The 19976-nt window shown below is 41.7% G+C and overlaps 1 protein-coding gene across 3 annotated transcripts in view; it reads right to left on the bottom strand.

Moving 5' to 3' along the window:
• Window positions 1–864: 864 nt before the first annotated feature.
• PGM2L1 (phosphoglucomutase 2 like 1) overlaps window positions 865–19976 on the bottom strand; it is a 44444-nt gene continuing 25332 nt past the window's right edge. For all 3 annotated transcript variants that reach the window (XM_080376097.1, XM_080376098.1, XM_080376099.1), the window contains exons 5-15: window positions 18803–18887; window positions 17781–17864; window positions 15789–15982; window positions 14730–14919; window positions 14389–14486; window positions 13415–13595; window positions 11794–11887; window positions 10463–10592; window positions 8845–9034; window positions 8171–8304; window positions 865–5314 (exon numbers count right to left, since the gene is read on the bottom strand). In XM_080376097.1, coding sequence (XP_080232223.1) covers window positions 5212–5314; window positions 8171–8304; window positions 8845–9034; window positions 10463–10592; window positions 11794–11887; window positions 13415–13595; window positions 14389–14486; window positions 14730–14919; window positions 15789–15982; window positions 17781–17864; window positions 18803–18887 — 1483 coding nt within the window. In that variant the 3' untranslated portion in view covers window positions 865–5211. The remainder of the gene's footprint in view (window positions 5315–8170; window positions 8305–8844; window positions 9035–10462; window positions 10593–11793; window positions 11888–13414; window positions 13596–14388; window positions 14487–14729; window positions 14920–15788; window positions 15983–17780; window positions 17865–18802; window positions 18888–19976) is intronic.

The raw sequence follows: 19976 nt of genomic DNA, 5'->3' as shown, positions 1-19976 counted from the left end.
CAAGAATTCATACGCAGTCCTCCAGGGTGACGCCTGCAGCCGTCGCTGAGGATGTGGGAACCCTCCTGGCCGTGCCGCTGTGCCCTCAGGAACCACCTTACACCAACCTTGACGATGCTTTAAAGCCACTTTGAAGTATTAAAGCCAAGCTGCGGCGGAATCGGCTCTTGCCTCAGAGTTTACAGTGTGCATGAAAGCTCCATAAAATCCCCATCGGACGCTGGTCTCCTGAGGGCAGAGGGAGCAACAAGAAGATGGTCCCTCTCCCTCACCAGCTCCCCCGGTTGGGACCCCATACGGAGCTGAAACCTTTCTTTTGGGTGAATGCCACCCCTGGGTTGGACCCACCCGCACCAGCAGCGCCCACCCCAGCTTGCCTGCAACCTGCTCCTCTCCCCGGTCCCCTTCTCCCTGCCCTGGGCTGACAGACCCTCTCACTTCCCTCACCAGCTCCCTTCTAAGCCTTTGCCCTTCCAGAAGCAACTTCACCCCTAGAACTCCAGCCTCTCCTCGTTCTGGCTTGTGCCCACCTGTCCTACAAGCCCCAAAGATCAACTCTCTTCCCGCCTGCTCCGTGGTGGCATCAGTGGTAACTTCAGGTCAGTCCTCAGTGCTTTGCCCTGGGACATCTCCGGTGCTGAGCCCCTTGGAAATGGTGTCACAGTTGGGCAGGAGAGATCTCACCCGGCATCAGAGGGATGAGGCTCTGAACAGCTTCTTCAGGAAACGCTGCTGTCCCTGGGGCTTCAGCTTATCCGAGCAGTACAGTCTATTCCTCCCACACCGAGGGACAAAGCGTGATCCACCAGCTCAGCTTTTGGGGCAATAGTCTTTGACTGAAGAAGACTGAAGTAACATGAAGGATTGCTACTACGAAGAGAATATTTTATTACTTATAACACTTCATTCAACTAAATCCACATAGCAGTACACACAAATTCTTCAGAAAAGTGCAAATTCTCACTCTGTATTTGTAATATGCCCTAGTTTTACAGAAGAACAGACATCAGGTAAACAAGAGTACTGATCCAGAACTCCCCAGGACTCTAGACAAGGAGAACAACGCAACTTCAGGGACTTCAATCACCGTGTACAAAGCTACTCTTCAAGCACACAAGGGGCAGGGGAGGATGGAAAGTGTCCTGGGTATCCAGATGGACTCTAACCACCCAGGCATCACCATGCAAAGAGCCCTCTCATCTTACCTGGGGAGAGAAGAGGGCAAAAACAGGGAGGGAGGAACACATGACAAAATGAAGCTATAACAATAACTAGTTTTAAAATAAAAGAGAACATCTGAGTGCTTTCTAAGGCAGCCCACACGTTCCACCCTGCCTCAAATGACAGAAACCATCCGCCCACCTTCTGGCTTCCCCCTCAATACTCTGGTAGTTTCACACCAACATGCTCCCTTTAATAACCAGGAGCTAAAATCCCTAACGTTTCAGGAGCCAGACAGAGAGGGGACACAAAGTGCTACCCTGGTACCGCTAAGTCAGGGAATAACACCAGAAATTCCCCCATGCAGGCATCCCCCAACTAGAGAGCGTGCCACGGCTTGAGATCAGCCAAGAATTGCCCAAGGCAGGTAAAGGAGCCCCAGGCAGCAAGTACTGCATGTTGTAACTCACCTCAACGTTTGAAACAGAAACACAGAGAGTTTTAATTCTTAATTTACACTGGATGACACAAATAGAAGGAAGAGCTGGGTATTTGAAATGACAGAGATTAGGGGACCCACTCAGGCACGATCCCAGTTCTCCCACAGCCCAAGGGAAACCTGGCTCCAAGTTGCATCCTGCAGGGGATGCAACGAAGGAAAGGCAAGCGAAGCAGAACTCACTCGCCACCTGAACAGGACACTGTGCCAGTAGCAAACACAAAGCAGGGGCTACACTGCTCTGGGCTACAGCTAGAGCTGTCCTTGAAGCTTCCAGTCAAACTCTCCCCTGTTCAACACACTGCCTCCTTCTCTTCCCCACTAGCATCTGATTCACTCACGCTGGGGCAGGAAGCATCCTTCAGAGGTGCAGAAGGAGAGATGAACAGCATTTGAAGCTCTTCAAACCACACACTGGATACTGTATCACCACTAGAATAAAAAACTCCAGCTACAAGCTCAGCACCGTAGACGTTCAACCTTGCCTGCCAAGTCTCCTCTACTTACAAAGGCCCTACCCGAGGCCCACAAAAGCACAACTTTACCATGTATCTGAGTGAGATTAAACCTGTCACATCAAAAAGGGAAAACACAAAACTAAGCCCTCCTAATTTTATCAAATGCTAAAACCAAATCATTGGCTGTACGATTACAGTTTAAGCCAATGACTGGCTGTAGAACAACCTTTGAAAAGGTGTATTTTAACTGGAAGCACCTAGTAAACAACATCCCCAGCATACTTTGATCTACTGTCTGCTTCCTAGTCATGTTTGACAAGCCTTTGTTCTTATCTGAAAAGTAGGGAAGAGCAGCTGACAACTGAGAGAAGGCTGTGCACAAGCCCAACAAACTCTAACGTGATGTATAACAAAGTTACAGGGCAAGGAAGTAAGAGAATTACAGTCCTTCACGGTAACAGAAATAAGGGAAGCGCAAGATCAGAGGGAGGAGATAAAAGGAGTTCCACAAATGGAACAGTACAAATAGATCAAACAGTTCAAATACAGTAGGAAACCAGTGGTAGCAGTGGTTTAAAAAACAGCAATAGTTGTTATACCCTTTAAAATACATTCAACACGATGCGCCTGTTGCTGTCATTCCAAAAGCACTACTACGTCTACAACTTACTGCGCAAATCTACTGACGAGAAGAATCCCAGATACTTAACTCCCTGTATTTGTTTTTCTTTCTAAATAGATATTCAGGCTACAAACAGTTATCAATTTCTACAAAAGCTGATTTGAAAACAATGATGATTTTCTTCCATACTGCATTCATAACACTTGCCTACTGATATAAAGCAGATCTCACTGGAAAGTTGCAGATTCCTGCTCTTTGTAGGGGCACAAAGTAATTGCCACAAGATGTAACTCCTAATGCTAATTGCTACAATATACACACGGCTGGACTCATCACACATGCTATGCTCTTTACAGTGTTTACCTTTGTTCAAAATTACGTTTCACTTGTTCTTTTCTGTACTACTAGTAGGCTATTTAGCAACAAAAATCAGAACACCCAAGGCTTTAATCTGCTGTCAGTGGAACAAGCAGCAAGACCTCCCTCAAACTGAGTGCAGTCAGGATCTGGATCTGCACCTTTCTGTGAAAACTGAAAACAAAGCAGCAGTCAGAAATGCCTTCACACCTCCTGAGACATACCCAGCGCTGTACAGTAACATGAGTATACTCTAAGTGTATATTTTTTCACCCATTTTCCCCACCACATCAGTCAAACGTACAATCAAGAAGAAAAAAAAGTTTTTGGCATTAGATACATTTCACTCAATTGCAGAACAATTTGGAAATATTTTCTCTTAAAATAAAAATAAATAAATATTAGTGGCAAATAAGAATTTGTGCAACACAGACCTTCTGCAGTACATGTACATTCATATACAGCAAAACACTTATCCACGGTTATAGTGCAAAGCTTCTGTCAGCATGAAATACCCAGTACCCGCACAGACACAGAAACCTTGGTGCTCTTTAAAGCCATCTAGATGCAACACGTACAAAACCACTCTGCGCAATCCTATGGCATCAAGCTGTAAGGGTATAATAAAATGGAGGGCAAATGTAAAGATTCAACAATAGTGGCAAAACAACGGCTTGAACTTAAGTGCATCTTGGGTTCTTTTCACGTAACTTTCAATACAGCCGTTAAGCATTCAGTTTTATCTATTTCTTTTATTTAATTCGTGTCAAGTGACAGCAGGAAGATTTCCAGAACATAACGGACTTCATTCTGAAGGCGTCTATTAGTAATTTGGAACTCATTAGTAAGTATTATTCTCAGTTAATCAACAGGCAGTTTTTCTTGAAGTGTTGTTTCAGTTAAAGTATCTTCCACAGCCTTCTTGTGCCAAAACAGTTTTTATTTGCTGAAATCTTAGACATTTACATGGGAATTTCTGTATCGGTATTTTTTTGGAAAAAGTGATTAGCAGTATCACTTGCTACTCAAGCAAAGGTAGGAAACAGATAATGGGACATATTTGCCCTAAAACAGAGAGAGTAACAGTAATAGCAAACTGCTATTCCAACAGAAATTAGCTTACAAAATATGCCAAAAAATTTTTGTGATTTAGTAACTAAAACTGAGTGGCATCACTGTCTCACCTCCACTTTTTTAAATACACAAGACGGTATGAATTCAAGCTATCAAAACCAAAACAGTCACTAACTGGAATTTTCATTGAAAGTTACAAATTTCTGAAACTTTTATTAGGGAAAAAAAAGCTTATGACGCTTCATAGATGTGGGACAAAAAATGCTTGCAAAGTCTGTGTAGTTAGAATGGGCAATTTAACCATGGAATGAGTAAGTTTCTGTGCCTTTGGAAGCCTTGGAAAGGCACAACGTAATTCAAAACCCAGACTGCAGGTGTTGCCACTATTGTTTCACTGTCAAGTAAATATTTTAAGATACACACAGGAAAGTTACAATGCACCAAGAGCACCTTTAACAACAGAAGGATATTTAAATAGCTGAAAAAAATGTCATATTGACAACTTGCCTAAACAAGAAATGCTAAGCACTGAACTCTACTTCAACATTTTTGGAAATTAAGACCTGTAACAATGATACCTACATTCACACACAACAGCAAGGAAGAAGCAGGCTTTTTTGTCAGTCTGGAGTGATTACTCCCTTCAAACATGACCACGACCCGATTCTAAAACCTTTCTGCACAAAAGGTATTGGGTACCTGAAATCAGTTTAAGACAAGATCTAGTGGCTAAGATCAGCTGCCTTAAACCTACTAGGGCAGTTCATTTGCATTGGTGTGGTTTAATTAGTCTTTTGGTCAAAAGGACAGAAAATTGTAATGATAAATTCCATTCTTTTTTTATCCCTTCTTCTCTTTATCACAATTTTCTAGTCCAGATTTTGGTGAAAAGCCTGACAAAATAATACTGCTTCTTTATAGAATAAAAATGTAGCTGTTTAACACACACACACGTATTAAACTGAGTTCTGTTCTTGGTTCCTTTGTTTCACACGGTGCAGTGCAGGCAGTTAGTTCTCTGAACACCAGTTACAGGAGATCTAAGCAGAACGCCAGACCAGTCCATTCTTATCAGGTTCAAGAAAATTCTCAATCAAAGCTTCGATAAGCTTCTGAAGCTCTTCTTCCAGCACGCCTCTGTCACTAAAAAAAAAAAAAAAAAAACCCGAACAATACATGTCAAAGGTCTGATAAACACCAAACATCTATTAAAAATAAAAAATAAAAAGCAAGATCTAACTGTGATGGACAGATCTGTTATGTTTCCTACCAGCATCAACATGTAGAAACTCCACCCTGCTTGTTTTAACAAGTTACTTTTCAGTAGGAACTACTGCAATATTAATTTAAATTTATTTAATTAGATTTACAAAGTAATTGCCACCAGAGGGCTCAAGGCTAGCAGAGAGGACACACGAAGGAATGATTGCAAGACTGGTCAGACACAGACTGTAAATGGATTGAAAAGTAAGAAGGAAGAAAAAAAAAGTAGAGCTAGATACGCTATATTCTTCTCTACACAGTGTCCAGATGGCCATCCAGGGTATCTGACTGTATTTTGACTACAAGAGGGACTGAGTAATCAGGTACAGTGTCACGGCTCACAAGAGGACACTGTAATATACTGATCCTCTCCCTGTTTAAATGCCCAGACATCCATTTGAGCAAAAAGACAACATCCACATGCATAAACACTAATGCATTGCAACACCCTTAAAATGCATAAACCTTCTGCTACGCCAGGAGTCTCACTCGAGGGAGAGGAACCCAGTTTGTTTTTAACAGAGAACAGGAAAAACTAGCTGTTTACGTTTGCTTTGTTCATTTGTGGAACTAGCAATACATCACTGCCCCTCAGGTCAGCACTTCCTTTATAAAGAAAACACCTAAAAATACTGCAACAAAATTTACTTTCCTGATGTTGAGCTTTCAAGAATAATCAATGAACAGCACTCAGAGAAACATGTGCAAACCTGTTACGGCGAGGAATGCCTTTTGAGGTCCCTACTGACCATTTTATGCCTTGAACCAGGGAAGCTTAACGGCTTTTCAGTTTAGGATCAGAATCGTTGACATTAGCAAAGACCTTTAAGACCATTGAGTCCAACCATTAACCAGCACTGCCGAGTCCATCACTAACCCATGTCCCCAAGCGCCACATCCACACTTCTTCTGCCCCCCCCAAGGACGGTGCCTGTGCCAGCGCTTGGCCACCCTGTCGGGGAAGACATTTCTCCCTGTGCCCACCCTGAACCTGCCCTGGTGCGGCTGGAGGCCGTTCCCTCCTGTCCTGCCGCTGGTTCCTTGGGAGCAGAGACCGACCCCCCTCGCTGCAGCCTCCTGCCAGGCAGCTGTAGGGAGCCAGAAGGGCCCCCCTGAGCCCCCTGTTCTCCGGGCTGAGCCCCCCCAGCTCCCCCAGCCCCTTCCCCAGCCCCTGCCCGGCTCTGGACACGCTCCAGCCCCTCCGGGTCTGTCTGGGGGTGAGGGGCCCAACGCTGAGCCCAGGGCTCGAGGGGCGGCCGCACCAGGGCCCAGCACAGGGGGACGGGCACTGCCTGGCCCTGCTGGCCACGCTGCTGCTGACACCGGCCAGGGCGTTATCAGCCATTTCATGTTCCAGATAATAACTGCTATTAACCACAGGCATTACTAAAATGAAAGGTCAACATATTTTTCTGACTTACCAGAATGAAGAGCAGCAAAAGCCCAAACAATGCATCAAAGCATTCTCAGGTACTTAGTTTCTCTCCTCACTGCTCTTACTTATCTGGCCTTCACTTGTGTTAAGGTTAGGTTAAAGGCGGTATTGCCAGCATTTATTTCTTCCTTGTTGGTGCAGCCATCTGCCTCAACTCTATATTACCTTTTCTTTGGTATTTACACCAGACGACAGTACCTTGCCCACTGCCAGATTCACGGAGGCACGTTCTAACTCAAGTGAGAATTTCCACACCCACGTAACAAAAGTGCATTCATGTGCCAAACCATCAGAAAGCCCTCTGACCAAATAAATACAAGCTTCTGACAAGAGGTGCTGTATGGGATGCAGGGCTCCTACCACCTCCCTGACCTGCTCTTATTCCACGGTCTATTCAGAACAATTTAAAAATGTGATTCAAAAGATGGGCCGTACCTGTATTAATTCACTTCACATAGCAATAAACCATGTTTTAAACAAATCTTCAGCCAACTGTGGAAAGCTGTTTAGGCATGGATTTGTGTATCCCCTCACATGCACATTTCACAAGCAAAGGTAAATCTACTACTTCCTATCCACTGACTGCCTAAATATGACCAGAAGATTGAGTGATAAAAATATGCACACCTTGAATTCCTGCCAATAAGTAGAAGTAAATAGCGAATCACAGGCCCCTCTGTGTTAGTTTCAGTTCTCTACTCCACAGCAACATTGGGATGCAAGTCTAAAAGGAGGGGTACTCACGCAATTTAGGTTAGGAATCCGATTCGAGAGCCTGCTTCTCTCCATTAACTAGACTGAGAACCTAGGTTCCTCACTCACACTCCTGATTTCAATACTGTAAACATACCCCATGGTTCCCCACCTTCCTATCCCCCTTAAACTGGAAGAAGCTCAATTCAGGTGGCTATCCAAAATGGACCAACCTCTAGTTGGTATCCAGAAGCTCAGAGCAACACAGCAGATTCCAAAATGCAACAGGAATCCACTTGATTTTAAGCTTACTTGCCAGTAGCAGCACAGCTTCATCACTTTTTAATTCTAAGTGAATGAGAAATTGGGTTAATAAGTCTCCTACTATAGCAAATTCCATTCTTTGTCTTATCCACTACAGAGGAGATCCCTCTGAGCAGGAATGTGCATTGCTCTGCCCAGTTTAACAGGCTGGAACAGTCAGCTGAGGCTTAGGTCTCCAAGGAGGCAGCAGAGGAATCCCGCACCAGGCAAGGAATCTATTTCTCCATACAGACTTTTCAGCCCAAAAGCATCTTTCAACACGTGCATGCAGACCTGCTACTGACCTCTGTTCAGGCAACGCACACATCTCTGCGTAGTACTTGATCTTTGGTTCTGTTCCACTTGTCCGAAGGGTGGCAACACAACCATTTTGAAACGTAAAAGTGATCATCTGACTGCTTTTGCTCACTGGCAGCACCTACATAAACAACAACATTTTATTACAGAACACTTCAGCCAACACAAAAGTGTGTGGGGGGGGTTGGTTTGGTTTTTTGTAAATACAACATTCAGTACATACAAAGCTAAATAAACACGTTTAAATCCCCTGCAGCATACATCCGCCAGCCAATGCAACAGTCTAGAACAAGTTCAGCTCGACAAGCCTATCACCTAGATCAGACTCAGTATTTCGGGAAACAGGATTCCCTCTTACTCCCATTGGAATTCCAACATCTGGAAGCCTGCTAGACAGTTTAAAAGTTGCAGGAGCATCAAGCTCACTTCAGCTAATAAAGTTCATTCATAGTTATATCAGAGTAGTCAATACCATCGCCAAGCCATTTCACTTTTAAGCATTTTCCCCCCAGTAAGTGTCATTAAGCAGTCCTAGTAGATGATGGTAACTATCCTGCCATCTTAGTTGACATAGTTAGTCTTTCTGCGTAGTTCTTGGTGTATTTATCTTTCAGTCTCTTCAAAACCCAAACCTCTCCTGCAAAAATACTTTGTGACTCACCGATTTCTTATTTGGCTGGCTGCTATCGTAGCCAGTGGTAATATCTCGTACATGTAATATATTGTAAATACCACAAAAGTCTGGATAAGACTGAGAGCCATCGAAGTTCCGAAGTTTCTCAAATATCCTTTTGATAGTAGGAGGATCATAGCACAAGAAATAGGAAGTCTTTGATATGTGATATCCATACCTACAAGCAGATTAATATTTTCAGTTACAAGATTCAGAAGTTTTCTGCACATTTGGTATCTAAATAAAGCCCCTGCTTGGAAAAGCAGTAACAGAGTAAGAATGCAGTTCTCACAGCTGTGGAAACAGATATTTATAGGCAAATGTTTGGACTCTGAAGCAGATTTCACTGCATTACTCACATCATTTCAAGCTATTTTTAAATGCAAGTAAAGGTTTCAGTTCCAAAGAAATAAAAGCTAACCATTTGGCTAACTGCAGCCTTGCTAGCCCTCAGGAAATTAATATGCAGTATCATTCCTACACCATCAAAAACTGTCTGCCATAGCCATGGGACCAGGCACAACAACAGACTATTTCAACAGCCTCTGAGGAAGGTGACCGATTATTTCATCCAAGTTAAAACTACCCTCAATCAGACCTAAAGCAAGCAGCGCTCACCAGGTGCAGCAGCCGTGTTTGCATGTTGAAATTGAAGCTGTTCTTTGCTACACGCCACCCACTCCTCATTCTACAGAGACCCTTCTCTGCAGCTTTCAAAAAATTAAGTGTGACTGAATGATAAATCTTTCTTTAAATAAACACATTTATCAGTGTGACTGGGAGATAAATCTTCCTGTAGGGCTATCATTGACAGCTTTTCAATCCAGCTGTGTATTACTGGTTTTGCTGCAGTCTGCATATGAAAGACAGAACTCCTGAGTGCCACAAAGGGATAAATACTGACCATAGTTTGTGTTTTATCATTCCAAGGTTTGAAGGGCCACAGTCTGCCCTTCTGCTGGGCTGGCAGGAAAGAGTGGCATATATGATTTGCTTAACCATGCCACCAGTCCTGTCAAAGCAAAGGAACTGTGCTTCTGCTGATTAACTGGGCTTACATCACTTAATTCTGATATAAACATGTTCCTCATTTTATTGCTGTGAATCGTGTCTGTAGCTACCGAACACAGATCATTCCTTTAACCTCTGTTCTATTACAAGCCTCTGCAACAACAGCATGTGATTTTCTAACAATCCCCAGACCATGTTTAAGTGAAAATACTAAGTGTTCAGAGGCACACAGACCACAACTAAGATTGTTACCTGTCTTACGGATCACAACTAACACAGCTACCCATCAGGAGGTAAGAGAAGTAACACAGCATGAATCAAATACAACAGAAAAGTTTGTCCTGGTGGATCCATATGCAAAATTCTATTCTTTCATAATTTATTGCAGAAATACAATAGAAAAGGCCTCTAAGTCCTTTGGGAGATATGGTGTTCAAGGGGTATTTGTAATACCAAAGACTGTAGCCCATCACGGCATCAGAAAAAACAATTTCCAGTGAGAAAACATCTGAGGGATGCATTAAAGAATATTTATTAGGTTATTCCCAGCTCCAAAATAGTTAAGCAGAACATACTAATGAGAAATACAACTTACGTTTCATATATCTCAATGAGTTTCTGCGCTAGTGTTAGGTTCTTGCCCTCCAGGTAGGTTGCCATTTCAGCTATGACCACAGCTGCGCTTACACCATCTTTATCCAACACTGATGTGCCACACATGAAGCCTAGAAATAAAAAAAATTGATTGTGGAAAAATAGCCTGACATACGATTACACTGATTTGATTGAAGTTTTAACCCTTTTCCCATAATAGAAAATCGGCCAATACATGTAAGCTGTTTTTATTACTGCATATGCATTCCTCTTTTCTAAGACATCTAATTAACTTAGGGGTTATAGGGCTGGAAAGACACATACTATAATGAATTAATTCCAGATTGGTAACATCTGCTCTCTAAGAAGATCTCTCATACTAGAGTGTTAAACACAAAAATTTGCTTGTTTTGTGCAAGCACACAGATACTGCAAGGAGTCTTTTGCAGTAATTTGGACCAAAGGAGCCCATACATATCCAGCCTTGGTAACCCATAAACCAGCACTTCGCAGCACTGCCCAGATGCCTCCTTTCTGAAGGGACACGGGAGCAAGATCTTAACTCCTTATGGTTAAAAGCTTCCTTCATTTTATGAATGAAACTGGCATAGACACCCACCCTCTTCAGTGTTTGCTTCATTTTCAAATGCCATATTATATGTGAATACGCCATCTCAGAAAGCTGCCGTTTATCCTAAAAAGTGGAGAATTCCTACAGCCAAAATGTTCCCTGCATAGTTCTCTACAGGTAAGTGGTGTCAGCAAGATCACCAAGATAAACAGAGTGCTCAAGGCAAGGTCAGCAGGAATAGTCACACACTTCCATAAGGTATTTAATGCTATTTCTGCACGCCTGGATTCCTCACATATTGTTCTAAGTACAAGGGGACTGCACATAGCTCCTGGAGGAACTGCCATACTGGTGTGATGGACAGCGTGACCGAAGCAAGCCACCTCCCAGTTCCACGCAGCCATCAATAGCATGTCCTCACAGAGAGGACCTGTAAGATATTAAGAACAGATCCTACGCTTAACCTCAGCTAAAAGGCCACAGAGCAACAGCAGTCTGCCTCTGGCATCTCACTTTCAATCTGTAACAGAACAGGTTTGCATCGGAAACTGCATGAGCACAATACTAGGATCCAAGATTCATTTATCATTTATTATGACAGTTGGCAAGTTGATTTGATGACAGCAAAATACCAATACTAGTAACTACGAGAAAAAAAACAAAGTTCTTTTGTGTTTCGTGTCATAACTAAGACCACTCCTTTTTAGTTCCATATCCCCCACACAGTTCTCAACATTTTAAAGCAATATTACCACACATACCAATAGACTCTTCAAATGCAAAGAGAACTTCTTTTCCATTATCTAGGAGGTCTTTAACTCTACTTCCAATCCATTTAAAACCAGGGAGTGTTTCCTGAAACAAGAAAGGAAAAAAAGTGCCTCAAATACACATTTTCAGCTTAGTTTCAAGTCAAAGAAGAAAGTGTACCCGCTACTCTTTTCACTTCCAGGATGCAGAGAGATGCTGCATTCTGAATTTTAAGGTCAATGGAAAAGACTGCTGCAGAGTCAAAAAACTAAAGCTTTAAAGAACATTTTTCTGATGTTCTTGAAAATTAAAACCGATTGACAAACAGGACAGGGACAATAAAGGCAAACATTAGACAAGTCACATCTTCAGTTTAGATCATGAATCTAAAGCAGAATCAATCTCAAAAAGTCTAAAACAAAGGATAGCGTTTTACTAGTGAATACTCAGCTAGGACGTGCATATCAAATCAAGAAGCAAGCATGCTTGAGAGCCCAGGGCTCTCTCCGAGATCAGGTGAGATCCTTGGTGGTGCTTATCAGATGAGACGACAGTACAGTTACAGAAATATAAACAGCAGGTTTGGGCGATGGAAGAGAAGAGCACTGCTTGTGCTCTTCAAATCATGCAAAAGCAGTAAAAAGCTTAGAAAAAGTCCTCCTTGGAGAGAAGGAAGGTACAAAGATGGGAAGCTTTTAAAGGAGGCCAAGGGATTCTATAATTTCCTAGCTTCTTTTTTTGAAGTGTGTCCCTTTCTGGAAAGGGAAAGAAGTAATAATATATGAGCAGTATATTCAACCTGATTAAGCATATCCCTCAAAATGGTTTTCAGAGTGGCTTTTATTTTTAGCTTTTAATTCCTCATTTTTTGGCAATATATTTTTTCCTGTTGTACATGGGCTTAACTAAAACATGTATAAACAAGACCTGGATCTTTGTATGTTTGTGCCAAGCTTTAGAGCACTTGCACCTCTTAAAGCTAACATCCAGCAGACAGAGCAAGTACTTAATTTGAATGCAGAAACTGAAATAGTAACTGTCGGTCGGTCGGGGGGGGGGGGGGGGGGGGGGGGCACCCCCCATTTTCTTTTTAGTAAGTCCTTACTGCAACTATATTAAGCATCTGAACATAAGAGTTCCTCTGTCACAATTTAAAGTAAAACCAGATTTAAAATCTACTAGTGTTCTGGGTACCCGAAGGAACACTGTGTAACCTGCAAATGCTACAAACCCATCAAAGAGCGCTCCATTTTTGTAGTAAACCTGCCAAGTTACACAAGCTTTCATTCTCTCACACAGAAGAATTTACCTCAAGGAAAATAACCAAGACAAAGGTATTTCTATAACGTGTAATTTAGGTTCTCATTGGTGTCATCTCTTACAGCCTCCTTACAGCTTTGCACAAGTTGATCTCACAACCCGCATTCGCTGCAAGGTGCACTGAGGAGCACTGCAGATGCTGAAGTCAAGCTTGTCTAGGTAAACCAGCATTCTCTGCAAAGTGGAACACATAAAAAACCCCAGCCAAGAGACTGGAATTCACCTGTTTATTTTTCATTTCATAAAGTTGTCAGCAGGGGACACGCCAATCAAATTTTAATGTCAAGAAGTCATCACAGAAGCCACACTTACTTCAAAGTGAAATCCCTCTTTAAGTGCAATTGCCCTCAAAATTTTTGAGGAGACTGTGGTGGCTAACATGTAAACATTCTTCACATCAGCATCTTCGGAGCAGTTTTCTTTCCAGCAAGAAAACATCCACCACCCAAACAAAGCTGCTAGCTCATTGCCAGTGAACACCTTCCAGCAGCCACTGCAGACAAAATAGAAAATAAGAGCTCTTCCAGGTTTCCCAGGAGCATCCACTGAGGGGAAATGTTTTCTACAGTCGCTGGAAGAACAGGAATCTGAGCACACTACTGACAAGCTGCTCTATACAAAGCCACCATACTAGCCACATTTATCACATCTCCATGATTGACAAGTCCAGTGCATTCTGTTAGCAAGCAAAGATACCGGATGGAGTATCCTTACTGTCAGCTTTAAGACAGCTCAGGTCTTTTTAATTTATCAAACAGAAGTATAGCAGTCTATACATTGTAGTCAGGCAATGCCTGCGCAACCGCACATTATAGACAGTTACTTACACAATGATCAGAATTTTGGCCTGTTAGTGGGGAAAAAAAAATAATTTCTATTCAATACGAAGAAGCCAGGAAAAAAAACCCAAGCAAACAAAAAACCCAAAAGAAGCCCACAACAGCTAACTGACCCAAGTCAGAATCTGTCTGCTTAATAAAAGCAAAAAAAACAGTAACAGGACTTCACCCTCTTTAATAACCACTCAACTTCTTTGTTTTATTTGGCCATTTACTGTAACATTGGTATTTAATCTAGTAGTTATCAACTTAATTTATTTAAAATAAGTTATTTCAGGTGCAGCTATACCATGAGATGAAACTAGCAAGAAGAATACCCAAATAGCTAAGTCACAACAGGAAAGAGAGCGGGTTGAAGGTGTGTGCCTGTCAACCATTTGGGGACAGTCTGCAACTTTCACTGCCTCTTCTACAGAAAGAGATAAAATAAGAGGTCTCATTACTTACTTTTCCTGCTGTTCTGCCACTGCTAGTCTGTCTGCATCTGGATCAGTGGCTACTACTACTCTAGCATTTTCTTTCTCTCCAAGCCTCAGTGACAACTCCTGGTGGGAGAAGAGGGAGAGGAAAAAAGAAAGGAAATAAAATCACAAGAGCAAATAAACCCACAATCTTCCTACTTATATGTAACATGCAGTGAAAGAAAATCTCATTTGGATTTCCCACTGTATTAACACAGCTGAAAAGCAGGTACTCTCTGTTCTCTTCCTCAATTTGTTTTTCAACACAGTATCATATCCAAACAGAGGAAAGCTCACAGAAACCTGACGAAGTAGAAACAAAAATACCAGCACAGATTCTCCTTCTTCAGGATTTGGGCATTTGACAGTAGAGAAGTCTGGATCTGGATCTTTCTGTTCAGGTACTGGAATGGGAGGCTGAAAGCCAAATGCTTTGAAAGCCAACTGCACATAGTCATGTCCAACTCCATGGAAAGAGGTATGAACAAACTTCAAGTTTGTTTGCATGTTTAGCTCCCTGAGAAGGAAAACAGAAATTCAGTAAGGTTTTAGTTATTTAACAAGACTACTTTCATGTGGGAAAGCAAAAGAAAATACATTATACTTTGTACTATTCTGGTGATTTCTGCATTAATTTCAAAGAAGGAACGACTGACAAGTGCTCATTTGAACTTTCACTAGAAATTGCTGGTTTAAAGCCACTTCCTCTGGAAAATTAGGTATTTACCTTCTGCTGCATCAGCTGAAAGTCACCAAAGAACGAACTGCTAATTCCTGCATCAAACTCATGGTCTTCCACTACACTGAAGATCTTACTCTGGCTCTACTACCTAACTTTTAAACTTACCTCTACTCCATGCAGGTACACCTCACCTTTACTCTGAATTTCTGCATTTTATTCAGAACTCTTTGAGCATATTCATTTGCATAAAATGGTTCACATCAGCACGCTTTACTGTAGCCTAGTGTCCAAAAGGCAGGCTGCTTTATTGTCCTAATGATGGTGACCACCAAATTTAATGGCATCTCAGAGAAGGGATGGGGCGAGACAGAATGGGGAGATAACCAAAAATTATTTCCACCATGAAGAGCACAGAGCAATGGCCTCAAGGACACAGTGATACCTGTGGCAGAGTGGAACACACAGACATGAACTGTAAAGACAGAAGTCACGTCACTGATTTGTGACGATAAAAGTAACTACAGGCAGGTCCAAAACTATTAAAATTTTGCAAGACAGCCCAATCCCTATACTCAAACCAAAAATGTTTATGTATGGCAGGATCATGTGCTTTATTATTGAAGTCTATCTGTAAGCAGTTTTCTACATGTAACTCAGAGCTTACTTAAAAATATAATTTAAGTACATTTTGGTTTATACAATACCTATGATAACAGATCTTTTTCAGATCCTCCATGTAACAGTCACAAATCTTCTTCAGTGGATCCTCTCTAAGGGGACTGGTGTCTACTAGATTCTCATTCCAAGAGCCATTCCATGGTTCAACGCACTCTTCTATACATTTTATAATTTCTTTATCATGAGGAGAGGTGATCTGTGCTCCATTTTCCCAATAAACCTGGAATATGTTTAAGGAAAACAAGACAACAGTTTATTCAAAAACATTAACTTGATAAATTTTTAGCTATAGGATTGCACATGCCTCCTGCTGCTTGTATTCATACAGTAAAGGCTAGCATCAGACTGGCTTGATTCTCAAAGTCATTTGGAATCACAGTTTATGATTTCAGTTACGTGATGATAGCTACTTAGCAACATGACCTCTTTTCAAAAAAGCTGATATTCAACTATTGTGACTGAAATCATCAGAATGTGAGAAACAAACTGGGCACTTACATTTGAGAGTGTTGTGCAAACTGTAACAGAAGAAAAACCATTATCTTCTACAAAGCCTGGCATTCCTTTTGAAAAAGAAACATAACTTGTTTTTGAAATTAAAGCAAAACAGATAAGCAGTGTGCCAAGGTACATGTTTTTCCATAACTGAATGACTGTAATCTTTCAGCTGGAAACACGATCAAACCCTGAACTATAAAAAGCCTTTGTTAAAGAATTATTTAGATGCCAGTTTTCCCACAGTTTATTGCCAATAACATAGTTGAGTTCACAGGGCGGGCTTTCTACTCGAGACCAATCTGTCTCTCTTTTCTTGTCCGCTGGCTTTCATGAAACCCACAGGTACTCAGGATCTTCAAAACTATGGGTTTGTCAAGCTTGGCTAAAATTGTCCAAAGCCTTCAGAAGCTGCTTGAGTTCACAGGGGAGACAGTGAAAAACAATTCTTGTTAAAGACTAGAAAAAACAATATCCTGACAAAACTAAAATGCTCTGTATCAGAAAACACAAACATAATAGCTTCTTGATAAATGAAGCACCTGGAAGACTGATGTGGCTTACTTTCTTATTCACTGCTATAGCTAAGCAAAAATAAAGGCTGCTGAAGTACTTCACAACTTCTTCCACAGAGGACAAGTACAGTACCATCACCTCCAAGAGTTATCTCTGTGCAGAGCAAAACTGGTTTTCCTATCATTGCCATTACTCAGTGACCTGTTACCAAGCTTCTAGAATGCCAAGTTTAAAGTTTAGAGCTTAGTTCAGATTCTTATAAAGTTTAGAAAGGAAACTGTGTTACAATACTTCATAAGCAGCATTTGCTGTTATGGATGTTTATACTATTCTAAGTTTTCAAAATGAAGCCACTCACCTCTCCCTCAATGCCCAGAAAAACAATCTTACAGGGAATAACACGCTACTACAAAGTATTATTTATCAACTAAAACTGCCACTGTCTGCAGCACAGTTACCTACTACATGGACTAATTCACCTAAGTTATAGCTTAATCTTAAACTCATGTTTAAGTCTAAGAAGTGAACACATACTACATTGCTTTTCTCCAGTTGCAGATTAGACTCTATGGAATGTCACAACACAGCTGTGCCTAACATACATAAGCAGTTTGGTCTTAAGTCCTAATTGCAGAAGAAAGTGTGTAATTCAGGTTATAAAAGGATGAATTACTTGAAATCGTTCCTTCTTCTAACGTACACACATGCCCTCCAAAAGAAGCCTCTTCTCTGCAAGGGCAGCAAGGCGCTGGCCCAGGCTGCCCAGAGCAGCTGTGGGTGCCCCATCCCTGGCAGGGCTCAAGGCCAGGCTGGACGGGGCTGGGAGCAGCCTGGGCTGGGGGGAGGGGGCCCTGCCCCTGGCAGGGGGTGGGACTGGCTGGTCTTGAAGGTCCCTTCCAGCCCAAACCCTTCTGTGATTCTACAATACGCCAGATGCCGCAGGCACATAGGTAATACTGAAAAGCAGCTGACCCTGACAGGCTACAAGCTTCCAGTTCAAGCCTTACCTTGTATCCGTTGTCCTCCTTCCGATTGTGGGACGCTGTGATCATCACACCAGCCACAGCGTTGAGCTGCTGAACAGCATAGGGCTACAAAGGAAACACAGAAATGTCCATTTACCCAAGAGTTCTGCAGCTAGCACAAACAACCCTGTATTACTAGGGCAATTATGCAATAGGATGCTACGGAGGAAGTGGCTCCTGATGTTTTACCAGTTTGAAAATTGTATACCTGAATGCTCACCATTCAGCTTCCTGTAGCTAGTAATAGAGAAAGCTGCTTCTATTCTGTTGCATAAGAACATTGTTCTATTTAGCAATTGCATAAACACAATCATTAACTGGCCAAGTAAAGAAAGTCTACACTCAAATTACACTAGTATTTAAGAGAAAACAGGTTGAAACAGAACGAAGGAATTCACCAGTATTTCCAGCTAAAAAGCATCCAGTCCTTTCAGTCCTCCCCTCAAAACAAGATCCACAGCATAATGGAAAAGCTTACAGAATAAAAAAATAAGGATTTAAAACCCTGCAAGAAAAAGCTGTGACTAGAACAGAAAGTTTTGGGTTTTTTTTAAGATATTAGAAGTAGAGGCAATCCTTCATTTCTTCCACTCTAAGCAACGTAAGTCTTACGGCCAAAAACATAACTCCCTATACATGTGTATATATTCACACACATGTAGATACCATCTTTGAGCCTTATGACATGCAGGTGTTTAAGCACAGAATAAAAGAACAGCAGAATGCTTCACCTGTAATGAATAAAGCAAAGCGCACACTGCAAGAACTGTTGCCCTTGTGTAACAGCCTAGGGTGAAATGTGATTCTATGAACTATCTGCACACAGAAGAATTCAGTGACATCCTTGTTACAGCCTCCTTAAAGAGCCAAGTGTACCAAGCAGCCTCTATTTTTCTGTTTAAGGAACGGAATTTGAGAAGAAAATTGCTAGTTCACATTTAGTAAGCTTCCAAATACTCCCTTAACTGCAGGGTTCAACAATATAAAAGAGAAAAATGACTCACCACAAATGGTGTAGGGACATAGGTGGAAAAGAAGTATACAGGTACATCTTTAGCCAGCAGGACTGCCGCAGTGAGCTTTGCAAGTCTACCAACATGAGAAAGAAAACATTCAGTCAACCCAACTCCCCACAACAATACAACAGCCATATGGCATTACTGTAACTTTCAATTCACTTGTTTCTTAAATCCCTTAAATATTTGGCTTACAAAGAACTGTACAAACTGATTATTTTGTTGTTGGGGTTTGGGGTTTTTTTTCAGTTTTCAGGTTGTAGAACCTGAGACAGTGGTTTTATCTGTTGCTCGAGGAGTGCAAGGCACTCCAGTCAACTGCGTCAATAAACCAGTCATATTGGTTGATATTACATATCAAACAAGGATACAGAACCTACTGGTGTGCCACTTGCCCTTCATTCAAGGACAGAACCAATCTTCCAGGAAGTTTAAAGTGCCAGATGTCTGCAACAGCAGGTTTGGAAAAGGATTCAGTACCCATGTTTGCCAGCCTTGTTCAGCAGCTTCAGACAATATCCATGAAGCAGATCTATTCCTAAAATAAAACTTCTGCCAAGCTGCACACTCTTAATCCAGAAAGTTCAGAAACAGTAACAGCACCCATGGTTTTAAACCTTGACTTTATAATAAACTTTTCCTTTCAAGTAGCAGAGAAACACATTCTCCTTCAGGTAACTTTGATATGAAACTGCTCTTTTCAAGCCAGGTACACACAGCTCAGCAGTTAATGGGAAGTCTCAGAGTCAAAACAGATGAGAGATTAAGCAGTGTAAGTTTGCTTTGCTCACTTGTTTTTACAGACAAGCATTAATACTTGCTTCCTTATCCCCCATGATGAGTTCACTGCAGTCTACATTTCAGTTACTCAGAATTTCTGTATCACTATAGCACTTATCAAATGTAACCTGAAATGACTTAAAAAGAGTTTGAGAGCCTAGCTTGTAGTTGAAGCTACTGAAGTTTGGCTTGTGTATCACAACAGTTTACATCAACTTAATTACGGGATACAGTTGTACAGCCAGCTATCTCCCACAGCACTGGAACTGGATGCAAAGAAGGGGGCACTCCTGCTCACATAGCGCTGGATAAGCACGCTGATCCAATTGAAAATATTCTTTTGGGGAGGTTCAACTTTATTTTAGCACTACTGTAACTGTGT

The sequence above is a fragment of the Falco punctatus genome, assembly GCF_963210335.1.
Source record: "Falco punctatus genome assembly, chromosome: 2".
In the NCBI taxonomy this organism is placed as follows: Eukaryota; Metazoa; Chordata; class Aves; order Falconiformes; family Falconidae; genus Falco; species Falco punctatus.
This window is presented reverse-complemented; position numbering and strand designations above follow the sequence as displayed.